This window comes from Trachurus japonicus, chromosome 1 (assembly GCF_045865225.1).
Source record: "Trachurus japonicus isolate A0001 chromosome 1, Traja_1.0".
NCBI lineage: Eukaryota > Metazoa > Chordata > Actinopteri > Carangiformes > Carangidae > Trachurus > Trachurus japonicus.
Window position 1 is genome coordinate 13,631,633 of NC_140907.1, and position 24,355 is coordinate 13,655,987.

The window sequence follows — 24,355 nt, forward strand, 5'->3', positions numbered from 1 at the left end:
TTCTTGGTCGGCTGGCAATTGACACTAAAAAAGTCTAAAAATGATAGTGGAAGTGCTTGTAATCACTGAAATTTAACAAATCAATCTGAAATCAGGGAGACTAAGATTGGGATGGGAGAGTCAGATAGTTCTCCATTTGATATCTTTGTTTGTAATGGACTGCAATGCAACTAATGATTATTCTAATTTTTTGTTAATCTGACGAGCATTTTTACAATTTATAGAATAATGTTACTGAAAAATAATAATAGCAGCATCACTTGCTTTGATCAATTATTACAGCAAAACCAAATTATATACAACAGTGTTTCCCCTAATCTCATAATCTGGCAGCAGTGGGGTGCTGGAATCTATAATGAAAAATCTTTTTGGGCCTGTCGTTGGCCTGGCAGGGGGTGTCATAGGCCTGGCCGTTGGCCAAACCTGCACAATAGTAAGAGAAACACTAATATATAGATTGATAAAAATACAAGATAAAAACTGTGGATGTCAACTGACTGATAAATGATAAATTTATCAAAATTATTGACATTTTCCAGTAATTGACTAATCAATTAATAGATTAATTAGACCAAGAATACTTTTTGGCAATCCTAGATTTTGAAGTGTTTTCATTTGCCAGGCAATTGATTTGCTTAAGGAGCCAAAAGCACACATTCCTGTCTGTTTAGACCACCAAATTACTATTCATTCATGTCCCCAAAGAAATAACTAAATTGCATACAGTAGCCTAATACATTAACATTAAATTTCATCCAGAGAATTATATTCACATTGTGAAAATCACAACAGGGTGATAGGAGAGAGCTCACTGGTAATTTAACAATCAAGAAACAAAAACACCAGTGCTAATCTATACAGCTGGATATGTGTTTATATTAACCAGGTTGCTGAAATGCTCAGGGCCACGGCTGAACAACAGCTGGCCACCACTAATCTCCAACCTACAAACCTCCTTTTCAACCACAACCCTGTTAATTCTGATGGGCCCAGAAATGGGTTGTAGTAATGCATTAAAAATGACAGGTCAGCCCTGCACTCTCAAAGATGTACAGTAAACGAAGGCAGCAGTTTGAGAAGCTTGAGGGCAGAGGTCATTGCTTCATTCAAATTAAACAAAGCAAGAAAATGCACAAATATGTTGCAATGAAAACATCACTAACTGACAGGGTTGTCCAGCCCTACCCCCATGGCCATCCATGATCATCCATGTAGAAACGCGTAGTGTGTTGAGAACAGAGGGTGTGAAAAGAAGAGGAGGAGGTGATGGCAAGAAACTAGCTGGACAAAGTAACAAGCTGGCAGAGTTCAACAACAACTACAGCGACGTCACGCTACTACTGAAAATGTTCTCCCGTGGATCAACGTCATAGACTGCAGAGACAATGTGATTCAACGCTGCTATAAGCATCTTTAGCGTAAAGTTTACAAAGTATAGAAATAAAAAAGCAATGCATTTAAATTCTAATTTAATGTGACTGCTGCCAATGATTTACTGCAGTTTAAGTTTAAAACAGACCAAGATATCGTAAGTTTACTTGTTGACACTTCCAAAACTTCGCTCTGTGTACCAACATGGGAAAAGCAAAGCCTAAAAGCACTGATGGGACTGTCCAGTTTGTCACCACCCCCACTGGTCGGCCCTCACAATCACACAAAGGGCCTATTGTGGAGAGCAATGGGGTCACCCTCTCTGTTCTTGCTGGTCTGATCCCAGTCAGTCACTGCTCATAGAGCCTGGTAGCTTGCCAACAACAGGCAAGGATGTTTGAAGACCTCATCCACCATGGAGCGCCCTCACTTCCAAGATTTTATGTCCCTAAATGAATTCAGATTGAATAAATGTGACAACTGAGGCAGACTGGGTGCCACACGTGACTGCAGCGTCAAGCTGTGAATGCATTGCATTGCAACTTGCACTCATATACAGAAGATACAACACAAATATTATATGTAACCGAAGAAGATCTACAAAACATTTCAGGGCAAATATTACACTAGTTACATTTGTATATGTTTACTTTTGGGGCCCTTGTTCTCTGCATTTCTCAGATTACTGGATTAAGACATAAATGTGCTATTGCGTTATAACAAAGTGTTTGTGTGGTAGAGCTGGCATAAATATCTGTTGGATGTAAAACATTACTGGATGCTTGCACACCTTCTAAATAAATGTTCAGCATGAACGCTGACACAACAACAAACCCAGACACTGTAACACAGATAATCCAAGATTAAAACAATCGGCCCTTAATAGTCGGCAGCCTAAATTAAATGAGATTGATGTTCAAATAAGTCGTCTGTGACATTCAATGATTTTAAGGGATTTCTGAGAAATAAAGATACTCAGACACTAATTTGATATCAAAAATGAGATGAGATACTCATTGGCATTGGACTCAATACCAGTAGTGGCTTCTTTGCTTTCTTTAGTTTGCACGCACCTTCACACAGCACCGCTGCAGACAGGAAGGCATGCGGCCCCTCCCCTCACTTGCAGCTGAACACATGAACACTAGTTGATATTCACAACACTGTGATGGCTGCTGTTTCCAGCATAAAACTAATGTAACATGGCATGTGCTGCTGCCGAAAGGCTTTTGCCACCAGTTTTGGTCAAAAAATAAAAACGCAAAAGTGCCAGGGAAAGGCTAACAATAAGTCAATAAGTGGACAATGCTAGAAAATGGTGGTGACAAGATCAAGTGGGAAAACAAACTTGTTGAAGTACCTATATATTTCATTACACACACACACACATACTGTATATATACATATGTACTGTATATACTGTATGTGTGTGTGTGTGTGTGTGTGTGTGTGTGTGTGTGTGTGTGTGTGTGTGTGTGTGTAACAAAATATGTTGTAAAATATATATGTTAAAATATAATTTTGACATTGTTGTGACTTACCTTGTAGCATGCATCTGTATGCAGACTCTGAGATGGCGTAGATGTGAGGGGGCATTTCATGCCTTTTTTTGCCCCTGTACATCTCAATGATGTTCTCTGAGTAGATGGGCAGGTTTTTGTAAGGATTTATGACCACGCAGAAGAGACCAGAGTATGTCTAGAAAAAGAGAAGACAACACGGTTGACTATTAATTCATCACACAGTCCTTATGTCACTGCTGTTACAGTTGCTACTTTCTAGTATGTATATATCATATGCATTGATTACATTGAGCATGAAATGGACAGTGAACAAACACAAAAGGATCTCTGTAATGCGGCGCCATGGGAGCAGAATCACATTTGAGGAACTTGGAGCAAAGAGCAATCGGTGTGGTTTTTACTGAACACAGGTGATGTTAACAAATTAAGATTCAATTTTACAATGTATTGGTTTATTAGTTAGCCTACTACCAAAACACTACCACATCACAATAGTTGGTGGAGTACGCCCTTTGCATAGCGATATATCACTGTAGAATCAATCAATTCAATTTATTTGAGGTGGGACAGTGCATGTTCATGAACGAAACATAAAACATAAAAAGTGGATGCTCAAAGCTAAAAAGCCATTAGAGGACTAATTCATGGATCACGGCATCGCTGCAGGTTGTTGCCACACTACCTACTGTACTTTCCCACAGTCTGCATTTAAGATTCTTCCTCCACTCACTTATCCTCCTAATACAGTATGTGGCAATTCCCCATCTCCTTTGCTACTACTTTTAAACTGGTGCAAATTTCACCAGCCACTGACTGACATCAAAACTGAGATTGAAGGAGTGGTGATTTTAATTCACAGCAGCATATTCATAGTCAGACAGCCGAGGACAGGGTTAATCCTTTACATGTCTGCTGCTCCGTGAGGACTCCATGAACTAAAGGGATAAACAGTAAACAGTAGACACTACTGGATTAGGGTTTTCTGAATCACATATCAACTGAGATCAAAAATCTTGATCATCTGCCAATGAAAACTTTCTCTCATCCATAAACGGTCCCAATTTTCCATCTGCTCTCCTTTCCTTTTCACTGTTTTCTTAACTCTTTTTCCACCTTTCTGGTCTCTGCTCTTGACTGGGCTGCAAAGCCACATTCTTTTAATCATTTTGTCTGTGGTGGCCAGTGGGCTTCTGGGGGCCCAGGGCCAGCTAACTGGGTAGTTGAATTGGAAGAGTGGTGACATGACCAAAGCATGCTGTGGGAACAGAATGGTTTTTGAGTGACTGAGTGAGAGAAACGCATCTGAATGCTGCTGTTTTGACTAAACTGTATGCAGTTAACTCCACCACTGAGCAACCTGATTTGACAAATCATATGTTTTTCAAGTTTACTTGTGTTTTATCATTTCAGGAGTTTTTTGTACTGAAAGCAACTCACATATTTGAAGAAACTGAAAGTCGCCAGAGAAAAACTGCGCCACTCAACCCAGATAACTGCAGCCGCTGGGTTCCCATGACTTTAATGATATGCAACATGATAATATTCTGCAGTGTCAGCAAAAACTGAATGAGCCCGTTGCTTGGGCACAACCAGTGTGACACAGTATGTTCATCCGGTGTTGTGGGAAAAAGATCTCCCTTGAATGTATGCTAAAACCAAAATGCATGTTGAACCTAAACTAAAATGTGTGTCTGTCTTTTATACTAGTACTGACAGTATTGCAAATTCCATGTTGTGGCAGAATTTGAAACCAGTGACAAAGTCAGAATACCACCACCTCCATGCAGTCACATACAAAGTAGGGATTTCATCAATAAAAACAGAGAAAAGTTTCCCTTGGCTAAACAAAAAGAAATTAAGTTATTTTTAATCATGCACAGAGCTTAATATCAATCAATCAATCAATCAATCAATCAATCAATCAATCAATCAATCAATCAATCAATCAATCAATCAATCTCCTTTATTTAACCAGGTAAAGTGACCTGGCCAAGACGGCAGCACACAGCAGCTCAGTTGCACATCACACAAGACTCAAATAAAATACAATCACACATTTCAGGAAAACATGATTAAACAATGCAATCACACAGTCCGATTGAGCTCAATTCTCTGTCTATTATAATTGACCTGAATTCACCCAGAGTTACAAGATGTGTCAGTTTCAAGTCCTATAAAATAATAATTTCAAAGAATTGCTCCAAATCAAGCTTTTTTTTTTTTTTTTACAGATTTAAATTTAATCCACAAACTGCTGATAATGACTAAAACGGGTTAAAGAATAACCTGCAGAAATGCCTATTTACAGCTGTCATAGTGGTGGCGGATATTTGTTTGTAGCCTGTGAGTTGAGGGTGGATTCAAGATCACCAGATGGCCATCAAGCCCCCTCCTCAATCTCTACCATGTGCACAGATGCTTTAGAAACAGCTCTGTGTTGTAACCTGGTCATATAATGTATTTGTTAATCTGTCATCACCAGTTGGTATTTGTCAGTGGACTCTTACATTGATCAACTTTCTTACGCCTTGCTAACTGGCACTGACCAGAAACATCAAGCACAGTTTGCAGGATGTACTGTGGGGCTGCAGTCAGAATAACCCTGTCCCAGGCCCCCTATGGTGGGCACAGCGCCAGGCAGACAGATCAGTGCCCCTGACCCAGCATGGGCCACATGCAATGGGGTGAGGGATGACTCAGCTGGCTGTCCTTGACGGTGGACCCCAGAAGGCATTTGGGGGATTAGTGGTGCTTTGAGGGCAAGGAGGCTGGACGCCAGACAACCAGGCATACCAAGACACAGCCAGTGTGCTGTGGTGTGCTCCCTCTCTTAAAATGCAATGTTTGCACACAGGAACATCTATTCAGTCAATATCCACTGATGGCTTGAATACTGAATGCAGGTTATTTTGAGCTCATAAATGAGCCGGCTACCCAGAGAAACTATAGTCAACTGATGAGAACCCTGACACAGTTGAAAGGCATCCCAACTCTCTCCGGAAATGTCCAAATAAACGTCTGTGGACTAGGCAGTGCTTAGCAACAGGGCCCCTCTCAATGGGAAAAGGGGTCCTGCTACTGCATGAATCAATGCTCCCCATTCTGACATGGACTTTAAATGTGTTTTAAACCATAAAAACCATATAAGCACTAAGCAGATATCTTTATCTCTTACCCAAGTAAATGAGGAAGTTCACTGGCCCAAAACGGAAAATTTTAGCTAACTGCAACTCAGAAAATAAAGCACGTCTGCTTTTGCTAAACCATGAGCTAGTCTTTACAACACTTAACAGCAATTGGAAGAAAAAAAAACTTTCATTACTTTGCTTTTTGGTGCTTATGAGAGGGAGCCAACATAGATTCAAATGGCTGTGACAGCTGAGAGTAGCAGATGCGACATGGAACAACCATTGCAATAAGGAAGATGGAAAACAGTGAAAAATTAGGAAAAACTGAATGACAATAATCTGTGAGTAATTTCAGTGTAAACATCATGTGCCTCCTTCAAACAGTACAGTTCTGCTAATGTATACACAAGTGAGTATGGTGTTGGAACAGAGTCTTTTAAAGGAGAAGTGCCGTTTTTTACAACCTGGGCCTTTATTTCTGGCATAAAATACGGTCGTTTACTCACTCATATACTGTAACTTTGGTGTCATTAGGAGTCCTTCGGACGGTATTTAGATCAGTTATGATTTGCTTGTGCTATTCCCCTTTGATGCCCTGTTTACACGACAATGCTCGCGGTCGCGGATGAAAACGGCAAAATATTTCATCGGATGCGCCTTTCGTTTAGACGGCGACGGCGTTTTGGGGGCTTGAAAACCACCCTCCAGAGTGGAAATCTTGAAAACGCTCCGCCATGTAAAGGGTGAAAACACAAAACGTCTGCGCCGATTGCTATTACCTGTGGAGGGCATGGAGGGCAGCATTACGATGGCCGGCGTACAGCCTGCCAGAAATCAAGAAGAAGAAGAAGAATACATAGGCGTGCATACAACATTGAATTGCACAGACTTTTGCGTCACCGTATGCACACAGATTTCCACCCCAAAAACGCTCGTCTAAATGCGAAATTAGAAGTGAGAACGCAACGCCACTTTTGTGTTTTCTGTTCAGATCGTTTCCGTGTAAACGTAGCCTGAGACCGGAGTTGACTGTTATCGTCACCCGGGGTCTGCAGATTGACCTACTAACTTCTGAACTGGATTATGTCATCTCTGAGTGCCGTGTGCAGCCGCAGCAAGGCACGTTCACTCATATGATTACATATGACTACATATGATTGTTAAAAAAAAGGTTCATTCACTCTGTGACAGTCAGCCTTTTTTTTGTGACGGTCAGCTTGTTTACCTGGAATTTGCTACTGCTAGTTTTGTACAATATGACTGAATATTTGTTAGATTTTGAGGTTGTGGACGACGACTTTGAATATGATGGACGTCCTTACCCTTAGAGCCAGAGTATAAGGATGAGGAGCTCTTTGAAAGGAGGATGCGAAGGCAGAGAGAGGAACAGCTGTCTAGAGAACAACAAACCGCTGCATCTCCGCGAGTAGATGGTAATTGGTGTTTTTTTGTGTGGAATAGCACAAGCGAATCATAACAAAATATTGGTGAAATGAACGAGTTTGGCAGCAGATAATGCGTTATTTAAAGGCTGCATTTCGGTGCCCCGATCACTCCCACTATATGGATATACGTGGCTCTCGAATGGATCTATATCGTATATACTGTATAAAGGACTCCTAATGACACCAAGTTATATGGGTGAGTAAACAACCCTATTTTATGCCAGAAATAAGGTCCAGGTTGTAAAAAAAATGGCACTTCTCCTTTTACTCATAACCCTGACCCTGACCATAAAAACGGAGTTATAACTACCATTAGTCTACTGATGACATGACATTACACAACATCATGGTCTAAATGTGAATAGGAACCAGTGAAGCAACTGTGTTAGAAACTTCTGCTCAGCTGACTCACAACATTATCACAATGTTCATTAAAACAAAAAAACTTGGCACCCACTGAGTTATATGCTGCCCCAAGTTTTTTTGTTTTAAGCAGCAGGCCCCCCAGAGGCTACAGTCATCGCTGCCACCGGCCCCGGTTTGAGGATATCAATAGAAATGGTCTTGTCAAGGTTTGAGTTTTGAATAAACAGAGCAGTTCTACTACCAGAGGCAGACTTAATGAACAGAGAAATAGCATCCTGATACAGGCACTCACAAGAAGCTCTCAGCCTGGAGCTGCCACTCATCCTCCTCAGGATGTACACTCTGCACCAACAATGTAACAAAGGATGACCATATAGAGGCTTTCATTCAATAAACATCACAGTGACATCACTATATTGTGTCCTCCTTTCTCCTCAGCCACTAGGTTGAACCATATTTTGTCACACACAATAATCAGCAGCATGATATATGGAAGTGTGGTGTAGTCTATCTATTGAAATTTCAATGACTTACACATTTCTAAAGTTTCTATTTCTCTAGTTGATACCATTTGATTGTATTATGATTATTACATTTCTATCCACTGGCTTCTGTGTGGATGAGAGTCCCAAAGTAGGTTAAGTCAGGGCTAGGCTATGTTGCTCTGACTTAAAAGGTCACACACAATCCTCAAAATCAGAACAGGAAAACACGCAGAGTCAGGAATGCAAAGGCAGCAGAGATCTTCATGCATTATAGTCAAAGCTCTTAAAAATTCATGTCCTTAAAAGTCAATAGCGTCACACTTTAGCTTTGAGGAAAAATCATGATAAAAAAAACATGCGTGCAAATGAAATCAGAACAAAAGCATGTCTCTTTCCGCACAGAACAGCAAAAACATAAAAAAGCTGGCATAGATTGACTGTTAATAACAGTTTTTGACAGCAAAAGTGGAAAAAAAAAATCAGTTATTTGAGCAGACAGCTGTTGCTTATCAGAGAACACAAAGAACTCTGTTAAGATAGTTTGGTTACAGTGTGACTCAGCACAAGCCTCCCTGAGCTAAGGGATGAGGCTGGGGTCACTTCCTTTTCCATTGTAAGCCCTCTGAAAATACAAAAATTACAATACTTGGGCTGAATTTTGATTAGACTGAATAAAAGTGAGCTTCATGACAATACTGTTGTAGCTCATGCTGGAAAAAGGCTAAAACAAGAGGTCACACTGTATCCTGAGTTTTTTATTTCACAGGTCGTGCAGAGTGAGAATTTGGAACCAGTTAATAACTTTTGTGAAGAGCTACAAAGAAATTAATAAATGAATAAAAAAAAATTAAAAAAACTTTGACAATTCTTGTGAAGTCAGGTCATGGTCATGTGAAGGTCATTATTCCTGTAATATGACAAACCGCCTCTGGTCTCAGGAGATACAAACAGACCAAACAGACTCTTGGCAGTGAGCCATCAGCAGACAGTGACCACATGGCAGAGCTGACACTACTACACATCGCACGGACTTCACATCCCCCATCATGATGACATCAACAGGATGGCTTTCATGAACTTGACATCAACTTCTAATGTAATCCATACTATTTTTTAAATTTTGCTGCAAACACTTCCAGGTTTTATTTTGTCCGCATTTCTCCCCTTATTGTAGCTGCTGTATATTTGCTACTAGGGATGTCCGAATCCGATGTTGTCCAGCACTTAGTTTCTGATTTCTGATTATAACCGATACCGATATGCAGGCTTTTTTTAATCTGTCGATTATTTAAACGATAAATCGATTAGTTGTTTGGTCAATAAAATCTTAAAGAATGCTGTGTTTCCCAGACTACAAGATGACGTCCTCAAATCTCTTATTTTGTCCACAAACCAAAGAGATACTCAGTTTATTGTCATAAAGGAACAAAGAAACCAGAAATATTCACATTTAAGAAGCTGACATCAGAGAATTTTGACTTTTTTTTTCTTAAAAAACTACTCAAACCGATTATTCAATTATCATAATACTTATATGTGAATAGCTGGTCTTCAATGCCTTCTGCAAAAGTGAATCAAATATCTTTAAGAGGTTTGGACTGTTAGTTGCATAGAACAAGTAAAAGTCACCTTGGGCTCTGGGAAGTTTTAATCACAATTTCTTTTGTCAATAAAAAAAATGCTCACAGAAAGTGACCATAAGATCATTATGTGAGCTCGTAAAGGCCATGGGGAAATATAGTAAATTATTAACTTTGGTTAAATAATATGCAGTATAGGGCAAAGTGCACAAAACATAACTATCAAAAAGGAAAACTGAATCCAAGCAGAATAGGAATATGCAGGTATTCCTACTCTGCTTGGATTCAGTTTGTGTGGATTCAATCAGTGGATTATTTCCTTTAGCTATTCCACTGAGGGACATAATGCCCTGTGGTTTGGCAGGCCTGCTGGATGATGACACTGACGTAATCATGCCTCATCGACGCAAAGAATACAGTAGCGTCTTCATTAAACTTTCAAATGCCATGACTTAATCTGCATCGTTTCCAAACATCCATCTGGCTCGCCAATGCAGAAAACCACAAAATACTTTTAACTTAATCTTTAAATCACTATAACCTAAAAAACTGGAACAGCTAATGAATCATGACCTACAGTAAAAGATGCAAATGATTTCAGACAATCTCAGCCCTAACCCCTCAGTCTGAAATGATTTCATGCCCAGTGTCAAAATGGTAAACATCTAAAAATCCAGATTAGCAAATTCATTTCTGTCTTTGAGACTGGGCCTCTAAGTGTGAACCCTCGGCCCCTGCCTCCTCCTCAGGTCTCGAGAGCCCCACAAGCTCTATGTCTGGGCTATTCCAGGAATGCATGTCACTAAGTGGGGCATAATCACAGGGGAAATCTGCATCTTATGTAGGACATGATGGCTTCTACAGTGAAGGAAATTTCAGAGACTCATATATAAAATGCTATGGATATGTTAGCCATTACAATTGTAAGGCTTGTTTAACAAGCATGCTGGGTACATGAAGTGGACAAATAATCTCAAAAAACAAGCAATGAATATAGTAAAATTCTTTCTTTCTGGTGCTGGATTTGCCGATAACCACCACCAATTCACACACGTTACTGGGACAGAGAAGGGACTGGATATATGGACTCCTCCTTACTAAGGAGGTGTGACGCCACACTTTGTTGCTGCTACTCCTCTTAATGTTTACAGCCAGTAAGATGGATGCACCTGCACATACCAAAAATGTCAATGTTCTCCAAAATTACCTCTTAGCTCTTATTGATCACTTGGTCAAGTGTGACTGTTTGTGAGTTAATCTCTCTGTGTGACATTTACTAACAGCCTTGTTTTATGTCTTAAAATGACAAGAGGGATATATCACTAGAATTGAACTATGAAATTATATTTTTCTTGACCTTAAAGCATCTTCAAAGAACTTTCATTTTGTGTTGATTTTAGCAGCCCCTGAGGACAAAAGCAGTAGTGTTTTGCCAGAATGAAGACTGCATTTCCTATGAGCTCTAGCGCGTATTGACGTAAAGACGCTTCTGGCTCGCGTGTGCCATCTCTGGTCTGAGTGCCGTAAATCATTTCGTCCGGTGGACCGACACTACCACTGCCTCCCGAAGGTATAGAGTTACACGATTAAGAAATAGCTTATCCTCCCACCGATGGCCTCATTTGCTGTTGTAGGTCATACAGAGACATCAGCAGAAACGAGAGACTTTTGCATACCCAGTTAAAAGTTCTTTGTAGTTGCTTTAAGTTAGTTTTTCTAGAATGTGAAAGATCTTCGAGCATTTTTAGATGTGAGTGCACTTCTTATGAAATACTCACATAGATGAGACCAGAGTAGTAGCGGTCTTTGAGGTTGTAAAGCACAGATGCCTCATTCAGGCAGGTCAGTTCAGCCATATCCTCTACTTTGCTGAATTTTGGTGGGTTCATCTTCTGGATGTCATCCTTGTTGACAACGGCCTTCTTCCCGTTCTCTGCCAGCTCCACCACCACTTCATCTCCACGCTCTTCACGAACGCTGGCAGCCTCAAAGCCATTGCGTTCTGACGGAATCCATACTAGTCTCTTGGCAGTCCAGTCAGCCTGGGCGGCTGGATTATAGACCACCGCCCGGTCCACAAAGAGGTACCGCTCCGGGTCCTCCTGCCCACTCCTCTGTGACATTGCTGCTGGAAACCAGAAGCAGAGCACGCTCGGCCACCTGGGGTGAAAAGAGAAAGTATAATGTTCATCTGGCGAACTAAAACCTGTTTGTTAAAAATTCACACAGCTGACTAACGCTGTGTTTCACTCTGTACAAAACAGATGAGATCACCAGTGTGCAAAAATCTTGTTAACTACTTACTAATAACATTAATGATGGCTCTGTACTGTGATCATGTGACCGACCCAACCATGACAGTATGACGGTGAACCAACACAAAATGACCGATTTGAATGTACGTTATTTCAAATAAGAATATATCCCTATATAAAAGTCTTTAAAAGAGAGATTATCTCCTTTGTCTTCTGTAAAAAGAAACACCTTCAAAACTGATGTTAATTCTGTCAAACTATAATATGGCTCAGCGATATTCAACAAAAAAAAGGCCAAATACTTAAAATATGTTGAAGGTAGAAGATGATGGTGTCACAATAACTAACAGTTTGACCACTGGAGGTGAGATTCAGATTAGACTATGGTTCAATAAATACGGCTGAATGCTGATGCTGGTGCTTTGAAGATGGAGCTACACAAATGGCTTTTGGAAAAGCTAGAAATGCTGGAAAAGCCTCCACATTGTATCTTAAGTGACTGTAATCTGTCATATATGTGCAATTCTTCCACAAAATGTTATGGTAATAGCTAATGCCATTGTTTCTTAGTGACCACATTATTGTTTGATCGAGGTAATACAAAAAAGGAATATTTCGGGGCATGTCTGATTGAATGAAGTGTCTCAGTGATGGTGATGGACGGTTGCTGCTCGTCTGTCACAACTCAGCAGGGGCTTATGATGACTAAGAGGGTATACTGCTAGTAAAAAATGTGGGTCATCTGATCTGGAAGCTCCCAGGCCCTCTCCTGGACATACATTACTAACTGTTGAAAAACATAAAGATAATTAAACATGAAATACAAAAGCACTTCCACAACCATCATGTCAGATATGATAATTTTCTGACCTAATAAGTGCAAGTTAACTAAAATTAGGCGGAATTTTGTGTTTTCTGTTTGGTGGCTGGATTCATTTTCTCTTTTTCTTTGCTTAGGGCAACACACATGTACTGTACATTGACTTCAGCATTTGAGCCTCTTGAAGCCTGACTGTGATTTGTAATGATAATAAGGCAGATAAATAATCCCTAAACTGCCATCCAAATAATATTAATAAAGAATTGGCCGACAAATATTAATAAGCAAAATTCAAATTATAGATTAATTATTCAAATCGCAATATCCTCTTATTTCAGTACTTGCTTCTCCCCTTTGTCTTATTTAATAGTATACCTAATATCTAAAAAATATAATCTTATGGTTTTAAAAAATCAGGGTTCCAGACTGCCCCTAAATGGGGGCATTTTGCCCCCAGAATTTGAGGCAGTGCAGGTTAATCTTTCATCTACATGCACATGTGCAACCAGTAAATATGCCATTTTTTTATTCTTATTTTTTTAACACTGGTGGAATGTGGAAGTGGGCGACTCAAAGAATCTGTCATTACAGGTGGCAGGCCAATGTGGGTGAGACAAAACAAACATATATCTGCTACATGATTTACCATGGTTTTAATTAAACAGAAAGTGTTATTTCCATGTCTTTCCCTACACCTCATAGAGCAAACTATTCTCTTAATCACAGAAACAATCACCAGATTAAGTCAAAATGATTTCAATAATTTCTTGCAGGCCTACATTCAGTGTGACAAGACTGGAAAGTGATTTTACATTTAAAATATAGGACACAGTAATAATAACAAAAGCAGCATCACTAACAGAAGCAGACAAATCGTGGTGAGTTTGTTATACTTGGCACTTGATGCCCTCAACAGCTGATGCACAGACTGAATATGAGACACAACAGACGATACAACTTCAGCCTCTTTCTTATTAATCTCAGACAACCTCAGCTGATGAACGCTCAGAGATATTTAACCTACAATCAAGTCCCATGCTTAAATCAGCCGCTGGTTAGACATGAATCTGGGTCAGGTCACGGGACGGGGACGGGGACGGGGGCGGGGGGGGTCAGTGTGGCTGCCTAGTCAGTGCATCCCCTCACTCTGAGCATGAAAACACCTAGTTTTAGGTGTTTTATCCCTCGGACAGAATCACACCACGGGGGGGATATGCAGCACAACGTACCCCCGATGGATACTTCAACACTGGCTGTGAAAAAAGCTCGCCGCTGACTGACAAACACCGACCAGGCCAAACAGCTGCATCGGCTAGGTTAGCCTGCTAACGTTAGCTCAAAGTTGGCTTTGCTGAGCTCCACATCCCACCACCCGCTTGGAAATGAAAAGATGCCTGCATGGACCCAGCACCGAGCGACCAGCTTTGCACAACCGGCGGGTCTATAATGGCGTGTTTACCACTATATTATACCAAAGTGAGGCGAACACAACTCCAAAATAGTCCAGTTTCCCTGCAGAGGGGAGTTAAGGGGATGAACCGGGCAGCCTCCTCCTCAGGCAGAGCCCCATCATGGGTGTGGGTGGCTCACAGACGTCTGGGTGCGGATAAAGGCAGGCGGACCACGACCACACCGTTTCTCAGTACCTCCTCAAGCTTAAACTTCTACACAGGGGCACATGCGGCACGCATTTTAATTCAATACTATTTCATACGAACAGCGACCGCGCCGCGGCTCTGCAGCGCCGCTAACATTAGCAAAGCTGACTCCGGTCGTCCATCATTGAAAAGTCACGGCACAATAATCCGTTAGCTAACGATAACGGTTACTGTTGCTAACCACCACATCCCGACCGAAATGACCGCCGGCCCTGGCGTTTCTGCTGAACTTACCGCACACAGAAGATGAAGGAACACTGCCCAGGCGTTCAACAGTATCCAGCGGATGTGTATAATAGTGCTAAATCAGTCCGTCCTTCTGGCCCGCTCTCTCATCAGTGGTACTCCCCCACCATCCAGCACCCTCTCAACCGAACTCACTCAGCCGGCCAGGGAGGATGGATGCGCCGCACCGCCGCACACTCTTTTTGGGTGCCGCCCACAACGCTGTTCTGGAATATGATTGGCCATCAAAGTCTTATTTTCTTCCCGTGATTGGTGCAAAAATAATTTCCATCCCCAAACTTTGATAGTTCACGCCTGCCGCCCAAGATACCGACACCTGCAGCCGATGGATGCTGCTGGCTGTAGACAGTGTAAGATCATCAATTTGTCACAGATTTTTTTCATATTGGAAACATTAGTTGTATTTACCATTTCGATTAAATTGACAAAAACAAATTAATCTTGGAATAATTAAAATTACGCACCGGACTTTATGTTATGCCATATTAAATCCAACTTCAATTCAATTCAGTTCAGTTTTATTAGTGCCATAATAATATACATAATCTCAAGGGCACATTACAGAGAAAAACCCAGCATCAGCCTATCCAATCTCAGTTCTTATTCATTTTATATGTCAATGCCTAATTTCCCCTAGGTGATTAATGACATGTTATACTATCTGTTCTCATTCTTTTCTTTATCTTATTTCGTCTCGTAAAATTATTTTGAATAATAATAGGCCTATATTGTGTTTTTAGCAACCAATTTAAACAAAGGCAAATGCATGTGAATACAATGGGAGTATGACATCATAAAAACAAACCCTGAAGAAAAGAATAATATAAATTGAAAGAATAAAAAAATTATCCACAATGTCGGGTGGATGAGGTGCTTGCAGTCTGCAAAAGTTCACCCTTTGTCTCAATGGGAGACCCAGGAATTTTTTTTTTTTTTGTAAAAATGCTGCGGTATGTTTTTTTTTTTGTAACAGAACAGGCAACCCATTTTACTGTGTTTGAATAGTGCCCCCTGTTGCATAAAGATAGACATTACTACAACCCACCACTTAATTTAATGTAAAATACAGTAGTTTGTTAATGAAGAAGTGAAAAAGAGCACTAAGTTAATCAGTTACAGTGAGAGAGGTGGTACTTGTTTCCCCTTACAATAGATTCCAATGAATTTCCATAGGCTAACATAAAATAAATTAGAGAGGACGCTGGAGCACACGGTCGAATAATACAAATTGGTGCGGCTATAAAATAAATTAATTTTTGTTTAACAATAACCTATTCTCATCCAAACACAATCAAGAAATTTTGTCTTCTTTTTGTCTTCTTCTGAGTTCAGTTTTCCTAAATTATAGACATGAATAGTAGCCTATTTATCATTGCATTGGCACTATTCTTGCTTCCTGCATGCTTCCTTCAAACACCAAATTTTCCAATTTTCAAACATATCACAGAGAAACAGGACACAATAGAAGAGCTTCCATACTGCATGTATGTGCACTAAGGCTTTTACCATTTCTGAAAATGTTTTATGTCTATAACTATTCATATATATTTGGAAAAAAAAGTTCTTCAGGAGCTATAACCACAAAAAACAAGAACTGCACTCATACAGTAGGTGATGCTAACAGCATGTGTTTAGGTGACATAACTGCATGAAAAGGTCTTGTAAAAGTTTTTCACTCCTTAAAGGCAACACTAATTTCAAATGTGACTCAGACCAACTCAGATGAATGATAACTGAAGTTATTTCTACATTGGTATATTGTAATGTCATGTGTAGGCTAAGTGCTACATTGCTTTGATATACAAATACATTTAATCATCAATCAATTTGACAGGGGAACAATGTGGAGCCTAGAAGAACTGCATAGAAATGCTTCAAAAAGGTTTGGGCTGTGTGCTTCTTTGTGCAGCAGTGAGTCCAGTAGACATTTCTTGTAAATTGAGGGGGAAAAGAGACACAAGAAGAAGGAAGTGGGAAAAAGGTAGAGGGAAGAGCAAAGCAACACTGGGTGTGTATGATTAAACCGGGGATTTCCAAGACAACAGGTCACGCTGTGTCTGAATCAGTGACTGAATCAGTGTCACTCCTTTGGAAGTAAAATATAAACATAAATCAAACAGTAATTATAGCAACATATGGCTCATGTTTTTAAGCTTTTCATTACCTCTGCTTAACCTCCTGAGACCCGGCCCATGCATGTGTGTCCTCTGTAGTGGACACTTTGTTCACCTGTATCTTCCTTAAGTATTTGGAGTTACCCTATCAAGCCCTATAGTATTCTGTAGAGGACATCCTGGGCTTTCCAGTGATGTGTCATGTGATGGGTTTGCATGGTGGGAACTTTACTTTTTTTCTCTATCAAGATGGCCGCCATACCAAAACACACATTTCATGGAGAGAGGAGGGGTAACACAAATATTTGTTATCTATTGCTATATTTACCAGGATAATTATATATATTCTTGTTTATTAACATGTCAATAACAATATTATTACATCTGAAAACAGTTTCATAATTTCTGTTTTGAAATAACAGTCCTCTTATGAATGTCAACTGTAGTGGACACCGGGACCATTTTAATGTATTTAATGACTGCACATCGTTGTAGGAGAAAGAAGTGAAGCAGAGGGGATTCTAGTAGATAATAGAGAGAGATTCAGATTTGGAGCTGTCAAATGAGGAAAGGGATGGGGATGAGAATCAGCCTATGATAGGGAAAGGTGGTGATGAAGAAGGAGAGGAAGAAGATGTAGGAGAATCTGATGAGACAGACTCAGAGCCAGAGAGGGAGAAGGAAGTCGTCTAGCTCTGTTGGCCAGACTAACTTGTAGGCTATGTTTTTTTGCTTTGTTTCAGGTTAATGTATTTAAATATGTTAGATTATTGCTGTACTATGTGTCACTATTGTTGAATATTTGCAAATTGCCAAAAATATGCTTATGAGTTTGGTCAGTAGGGAGTCAGATCACATCCATGACACTGGAATTAAAACACAGCATTAAGGGATATTCCGGCACAAGTTTAACCTATGGTCTAATGCACCATCAGACCCAGTAGAACTCCCCCTCCAGAGATCAAGTTTTTAGACTGCAAACTTCTCTAGCTGTAGTGACTTCAGCATAGACAGCCAGATAGAAAAACACTGCTGTCTATGGAGCCACGAGCCAACGTAATCAAAAAAGCCACTGATAGCGACAAATAATGCTCAGAACAGCACCAAATTTCATCAGCAGTGCAAACAGGGTTCCATCCCATACAAGGCATCAAACACCTGCTAGCTTTGACTGATTTCTATTGAAAAGAAACAAAAACACAACTCATCCACTCTCCTCCAGCTTCTTCCTACTGATGCAGAATCCCTGACAAGTCAATTACCAAATGCATCAATGTTCCTATCTGTCTTCCCTATCTGTTTCTAACAATAGCTAGCTGTTGTTGTGTTTAAGTACGTAGTTTAAGTGTTTAAGTTAGATATGCTTCTCAGTTAGTATTTGGGTTAGTTAAATAGTTAGTTCACTTGATTATAGTATGGACCCTGTTGTTTTTACTTTGACTTTTGGCGAGGCTGCCATAGCAGGCCTACCAGGTTGTGGTGAGCTCAAGAAAAAACTAAACATGGCCACATTAGCCTAACACTAAACCAGTGTGTCCTCTGTTTTCTTAACATAACACTAGCAGGTATTGACAGGGAAATGAATAGGTTGAGTTGCTAATACTGTCACAGTCAGCAAAGTGTGTGTGTATTTTGGAACTAATTGTGACTCCTCACTTTTCAACTGCATTCTGTAATCGACTTGTTAGGGCTTCTGCATTAGCAAGAAGCGACTGGAGGTGTGTGGGTTAGTATTTTTTATCTAATTAAATGTATTCTTGGGTTAATATCACTATTACACTGCTATAACTATATTACTATAATTATCTCAATTCAGTTGTATTTTCACACGGAAATCGTCCTGTTGTCCTCTACAGTGGACATGCTGTAAAATTAAAATTAAAAATATATTAAAATAAAATAAAATTGTAAGGTGTTCTTTTAGGCCCAAACAGATAGGAAATCAAAAAAAAAAAGAAATTGTAAGACACTTTTTTTCTCTGGTTCTCAGGACGTATTTTCTCTTTAAGAGGTTACTACAACCAAATTAGAGTATTATAAGGATCAGAATGAGGCAAAGATATTATTAATACTGTTGCTGACCACCTGGTTCTGTGGACACATCAATCTTAAATCAGGTTAACCTTATATAATAGAGGCGATTAAATAAGGGGATTCTAAATATGGTTCAGTAACAGGCTTGTACTGCCATTAGAGTACAATATAATATCGTTTCCCCTTAGACTGCAAATATACCTGCTTGAATGGACAGACCTCAGTTTCACTTTCACTCTGATGTTGAGTGTGGGAGTGGTTTGCTGCACAGTCATCTGACAAAACAGCAGAAACACTCTGAGCTCAGATCCATCATCCAACCATCTTCCGACCTCCTGCATATGCAGGGGTTGGGAGGAGTCCCACTGGAAACACCACTCTGAGGCAACATTGCTTTCAAAGTTGAGTGCTACGTCTATGTCTGTAGATTGTAGGCTACATGGATGACAGATTGCTGAATTCTTAAGATATTACCTTCACAAAAACTGTGTTTTGTGAAATCACCATGATCTTGACCTTTGACCTTTATCCACTAAAATCAAATCAAGGCTTCTTTGAGTCCTATTAAATGCTTTCATCAAAGTGTAACTTATGATGACCATGAGCATAAGACAGATGGGCGGACACACTCACTCTCAGCTCGGAAACTGTGTGATTTGAATGACAAGATCTGATAATAATACATGGCATCAACAACACAGCTAGCACAAACAGACAGACTGATTATAGTTTTCCCCCCCATTACAAGTTTGGCCAGTGAAAATATTGTATGTCAAAATTCATTTTTAAATTCACAAATAAGTTGTTTCTCCTGTCATAAGTTTGAGTTAACAGTATATCAACAGAGCTGCTGGTATAATTGCAGACTGTAAGACTGGTTTTCCCAACCTGCATATTTGGAATACTGTACTGTAGGTCACACCCATTAAAAGAAACTGAACAGCCACTTATCAGCTCCCAATCTCAGTGTTACAAAAGCTCATGATACAACATTTTTCACACAGAATCCAATATGTGTGTAATGTCTGTGTATTCAAATTCACACAATATGTTCAGCTGCTGAACGGCTCGGCTCTAGTAGTCTGGCAATAGTTTAGTTTATCAATGTTACTAATATGCCTCACAATATAACAAACTTAAAATTTAAACTAGCATTTTGTTAAATGTAATGATTTAAAGTTTGTAATGGTAACATACAAAATCTCATCACTTCAACATGTCTCTATCAATGCCTGTAAAACTGACTTAATGTCCAGGACAAATCTGATTTGGAATAACCATGCTTTTCCCACAGTGGGTTTCCATTAATATCATGATATTGCTATATCATATTACACTATTATTTAGTATTCAATTTTATTGAAATATAAAATAAGAGTCTTATTTAATCATAATGAAGAGAGCCATAGTCAGCTCAAAGATGTTTGTGTTTTTTTCCACAGTTCACGGTCCATCACAGTTAATGCAGAGTCAAGTATGTAGCCTACTGTATTTAGAAACCATGAAAAGAGCTATTTTGACCTAAATGGAAAAAAAGGTAGTACAGTACTGTACAGTACTCAGTATGGCAAAAATATAGGTAAGAGCTTTTCCATCTTGCCCTTTACAAGTCATTAGTTGAGTTTTAAAGAAGCCAATCAAAATACAGTATGTTTGGTATGGACAAGGGTTTTCCATTCATGTAAACAGTAGTCTCACTCGCCAGACCCTCCTCTGGAGAAGAAGAAGTTAACAGTTACGCATCTTATGGTAAATAAGATGCAATTCTGTCTGCTGTAATAAAAACAGGAGGAAAAGTAGCTATCTTTACCAGCTGTTTAGTTTGAATATGCACAATAATTGGTTTGCACATGCTGACTTGTTGTGGATGGAGCTGTAGTCTAAGAGCAATTGACATATTATAAAAACAACGAAGAAAAGAGGGAGCTGAAGGTTATTCTGATTAAAATACAATTTAAATAGAAATGTGTGTTGGGGGGGCGGTGCGTGGCGCAGTGGTTAAGGCGGCCGCCCCATGTAGAGGCTATAGTCCTCACTGCAGGCGGCCCCGGTTCGACTCCCGCGTCGGGCAGCCCTTTCCTGCATGTCATTCCCCCTCTCTCTGCCTCCCTTATTCTATATATTATTAGTCTGTCTCTACTGATCTATCAAATAAAAAAAGGCAAAAAAAAGCTAGAAATCTATGTTGGACCAGTTGGGCTACATGAGCATGTTGGAATGTACACTGTCAGAGAGCTGCTGATCTAACTAGATGCTGGTCCTGCTGCATAGTTGAAATTATTCCTGAGAAAATCTTCTCTGCACTTCCTTCAGCCCAGTAGAGTCATTCCCTCAGAGACAATTTAAAGGGAGAGTGTAGGGTTGTGTGTGGGAGTATCATCGGTACACTACCAGCTAGTTAGGAGAGTTGACTGGGAGCACTGGGACAGAAGCAAAGCTGTGTGTTGATGTGCATGGGTCAACAAGGAAAACAAATTTCGAACACTTTCAAAACTGTCCACTGAAACAATTCAATATCTCTTCATGAGTATTTTTCTTATCTTCCATTGAAAACAGAACTACTTTTTAACCATATTCCCACATACAAGCTCAGCAGCAGTACATTACACCACAGTCACAGGTCTACTGAATGAATCTGACAGCGGCGTGCAGACTGTACAGTAGGTGCCCTTGTATATATAGGAAATAAGAAAGCTAGATAGATGGCTTTTAATATATCCTCATTTCTACTTATGTTAAAAACCCTTGTACAACCAAAAAGGTCACATACGGCTTTAGTTTCTCTTTCATTGTGTATGTGGTATGTGGGTGTGTTTGGTGCGTCTGGCTTTAATAAAAGAAGTTGTTCTAACACATTCTCAACACTTTTGATTTGACTGCAGTGCCAACTTTGATCTCTTTAAGTGGAACACGGGCAGCAACTTGTACAACCCAAACATGGCCAACAACTCAGGTAGGTCATGCTTAAATGTTTTAAGTAAATTCCATCAATGAAAAATTTAAGTCTGTATAATGTACAGGTCCTACAGACATACGTATACTTATACATGTATTTACTCAATGGAATGTATTACTTTGTATTTCTGTTGTTTCCACAATCTGAAAACAAATTCTTGGGGGCATATACATTTGTATTTTTTCAGTTATGATGTGTGACTGAAAAAATTATAGAACTGAATGATCAATAGATGGATTCTTGAAACATGTTCAGGATTTGGGACATTTTTGAGTCTGAAGTTGCTTAAGATATGCTAGCAGTTACTGTAAACATTTTATATTATGTATTGAATGATTGGATTTCTTTGTCTTAAATGCCTCAACACAGGATTTAGCAGGACAAATGATGAAGAGCTGAGGATTGTGATGGTGGGGAAGACTGGAATTGGGAAGAGTGCCACTGGAAACACCATCCTGGGTCGACACTGCTTTGAGTCAAAGTTCAGTGCGAAGTCTATGACTGTCGACTGCTCCAAAGGCAGAGCTACAGTAGATAGACAGCAGGTTGCTGTCATTGACACCCCAGGCCTGTTTGATACCAGGTTTGGCATGGATAAAACAACTAAAGATGTCTGCCAGTGCATTTCTTTTGCTGCTCCTGGACCCCATGTCTTCCTGGTTGTCATCAGACTGGGCAGATACACTGAAGAGGAAAAGCAGACGGTGCAAAGGATTCAGGAAATGTTTGGCCAGGCTGCAGACAGATACAGCATGGTCCTCTTCACACATGGTGACCTTCTTGAAGGCAACACTATTGAGGCGTTCTTGGATGAGAGCCCAGACCTCCAAGAACTCGTGGCCAGGTGTAATGGTCAATACCATGTTTTTGACAACAAGCTGAAGGATGGCTCTCAGGTCAGAGAGCTGCTCCAGAAGATCAAGGCTTTGGTCCAGAGGAACGGAGGAAGCCACTACACCAATGAGATGTTCCAGGAAGCCGAGAGGGCAATTGAGGAGAAGAAACAACGCATCCTGAAAGAGAAAGAAGAGAAAATACGTAAAGAGAAGGAAGAACTGGAGAGGAAGCTTCAAGAAAAATATGAAATACAGATGAAGAAAATGAATGAGCAGCTGCAAGCTGAGAGAGAGAGGGAGAGAAGAGAGAGAGAGGAGGAGAGGGAGAGGGAGAGGGAAGAGATGGATGAGGAGAGAAGGAGGGAGAGGGAAGAGAGAGCGGCAGAGAGAAGCAGAGAGAGAGAGGAGAAAGAAATGGAGATGGAAAGAGTGATGAACAGAATGAAGGAAGAACATGAGAGAGAACTGAGAGAGGAAAGGCACAAGTTGCAGTCCAGACATGAAAATGAGGCCAGAGATGAAGCTGAAGGATTTAATCCACTCTTTGCTCTGGTAAAAGCTGTAGATTTTGCTGGCAAATCAATAGTACAAGGATTTAAAGCATTGGGAAACTTATTCAAATGAGCTTCCAGAAGCTCTCACACAACATACAATGAATAGAAGAATGAATCCACAGAATTATGTAATCACAATTTCCTTCTTTATCAAAGAGAGTGATATAGCTGATTTGTGTGGCAGATTATTATTTAAACCGGCATATTTGCATGTTCTTATGTCCATTAATGTGCACTGTCCCATTCAAATAAATAAATAAATTTTTAATGTGATGATGTAAATTCTGCTCTGATTTATGTTAAAGAAAAAGAATAAAGAACAATGATTTTCACACAAGTCACAAAGTTTGTTTTTGTGAGCATTGCAAATGTGTTTTAATAATTTTTTTTAATTTTTTGCACATGCCATGAAAGGGAGCTGTCCATGTAGACACCAAGATATTTGTAGTAGGTGACCTGAATCCTGATTAATAGGAACATTTCTTCAATCTTCTTCACATTCACAATAAGGTGGTGAGTATTAAGCCATTATTATTATTATGGCTATACAAAATATATAGGGGCAATACAAAATATATAGGCCCAAATATTGGTTGAAGTAAGAAAATAAGAATACAATTAAATATGTGAGCAGACACCTTCCAAATAATTTATACTCCTCATTTGAGCATTATCAGCAATTTATTGAAACATCAGACTGCATGCATAATGTTCTGATATTTAATTAAAGCAGAAGTAAGCGGAATGTTTGTGTTAATATAAGTCTTAAATAGTTACGTATATCTTCCGACATCAATCACTTACATAGAGTGTTTTGTCCGAAACACGGGTCTGTCAGTCACTCTGCTCTGCTGTAAGCCGAGGAGAAAACTTCTTGTATACTTCCTTGTATCCTACAATCTTTATCCAATGAGGAGAGAGAACGGCATGAAGGGCTGTGTGTGCAGCCAAGGGATGCGCGTGCATGTGGTGATGTAGGGACGA

At 39.8% G+C, this 24,355-nt stretch overlaps 2 protein-coding genes across 4 annotated transcripts in view; one reads left to right on the forward strand and one right to left on the reverse strand.

Annotated features, from left to right (window-relative positions):
- myh10 (myosin, heavy chain 10, non-muscle) overlaps positions 1-15,026 on the reverse strand; it is a 52,483-nt gene extending 37,457 nt beyond the window's left edge. For all 3 annotated transcript variants that reach the window (XM_085773804.1, XM_085773794.1, XM_085773784.1), the window contains exons 1-3: positions 14,866-15,026; positions 11,677-12,058; positions 2,913-3,069 (exon numbers count right to left, since the gene is read on the reverse strand). In XM_085773804.1, the coding sequence (XP_085629930.1) occupies positions 2,913-3,069; positions 11,677-12,021 (502 nt within the window). In that variant the 5' untranslated portion in view covers positions 12,022-12,058; positions 14,866-15,026. The remainder of the gene's footprint in view (positions 1-2,912; positions 3,070-11,676; positions 12,059-14,865) is intronic.
- A 6,871-nt stretch (positions 15,027-21,897) lies between these two features.
- Positions 21,898-23,601, forward strand: LOC146991508 (GTPase IMAP family member 9-like). The gene is made up of 2 exons (XM_085773818.1): positions 21,898-21,978; positions 22,351-23,601. The coding sequence occupies exons 1-2, from the start codon at positions 21,963-21,965 to the stop codon at positions 23,439-23,441; spliced, it is 1,107 nt and encodes a 368-aa protein (XP_085629944.1). The 5' UTR covers positions 21,898-21,962; the 3' UTR covers positions 23,442-23,601.
- Positions 23,602-24,355: the final 754 nt, after the last annotated feature.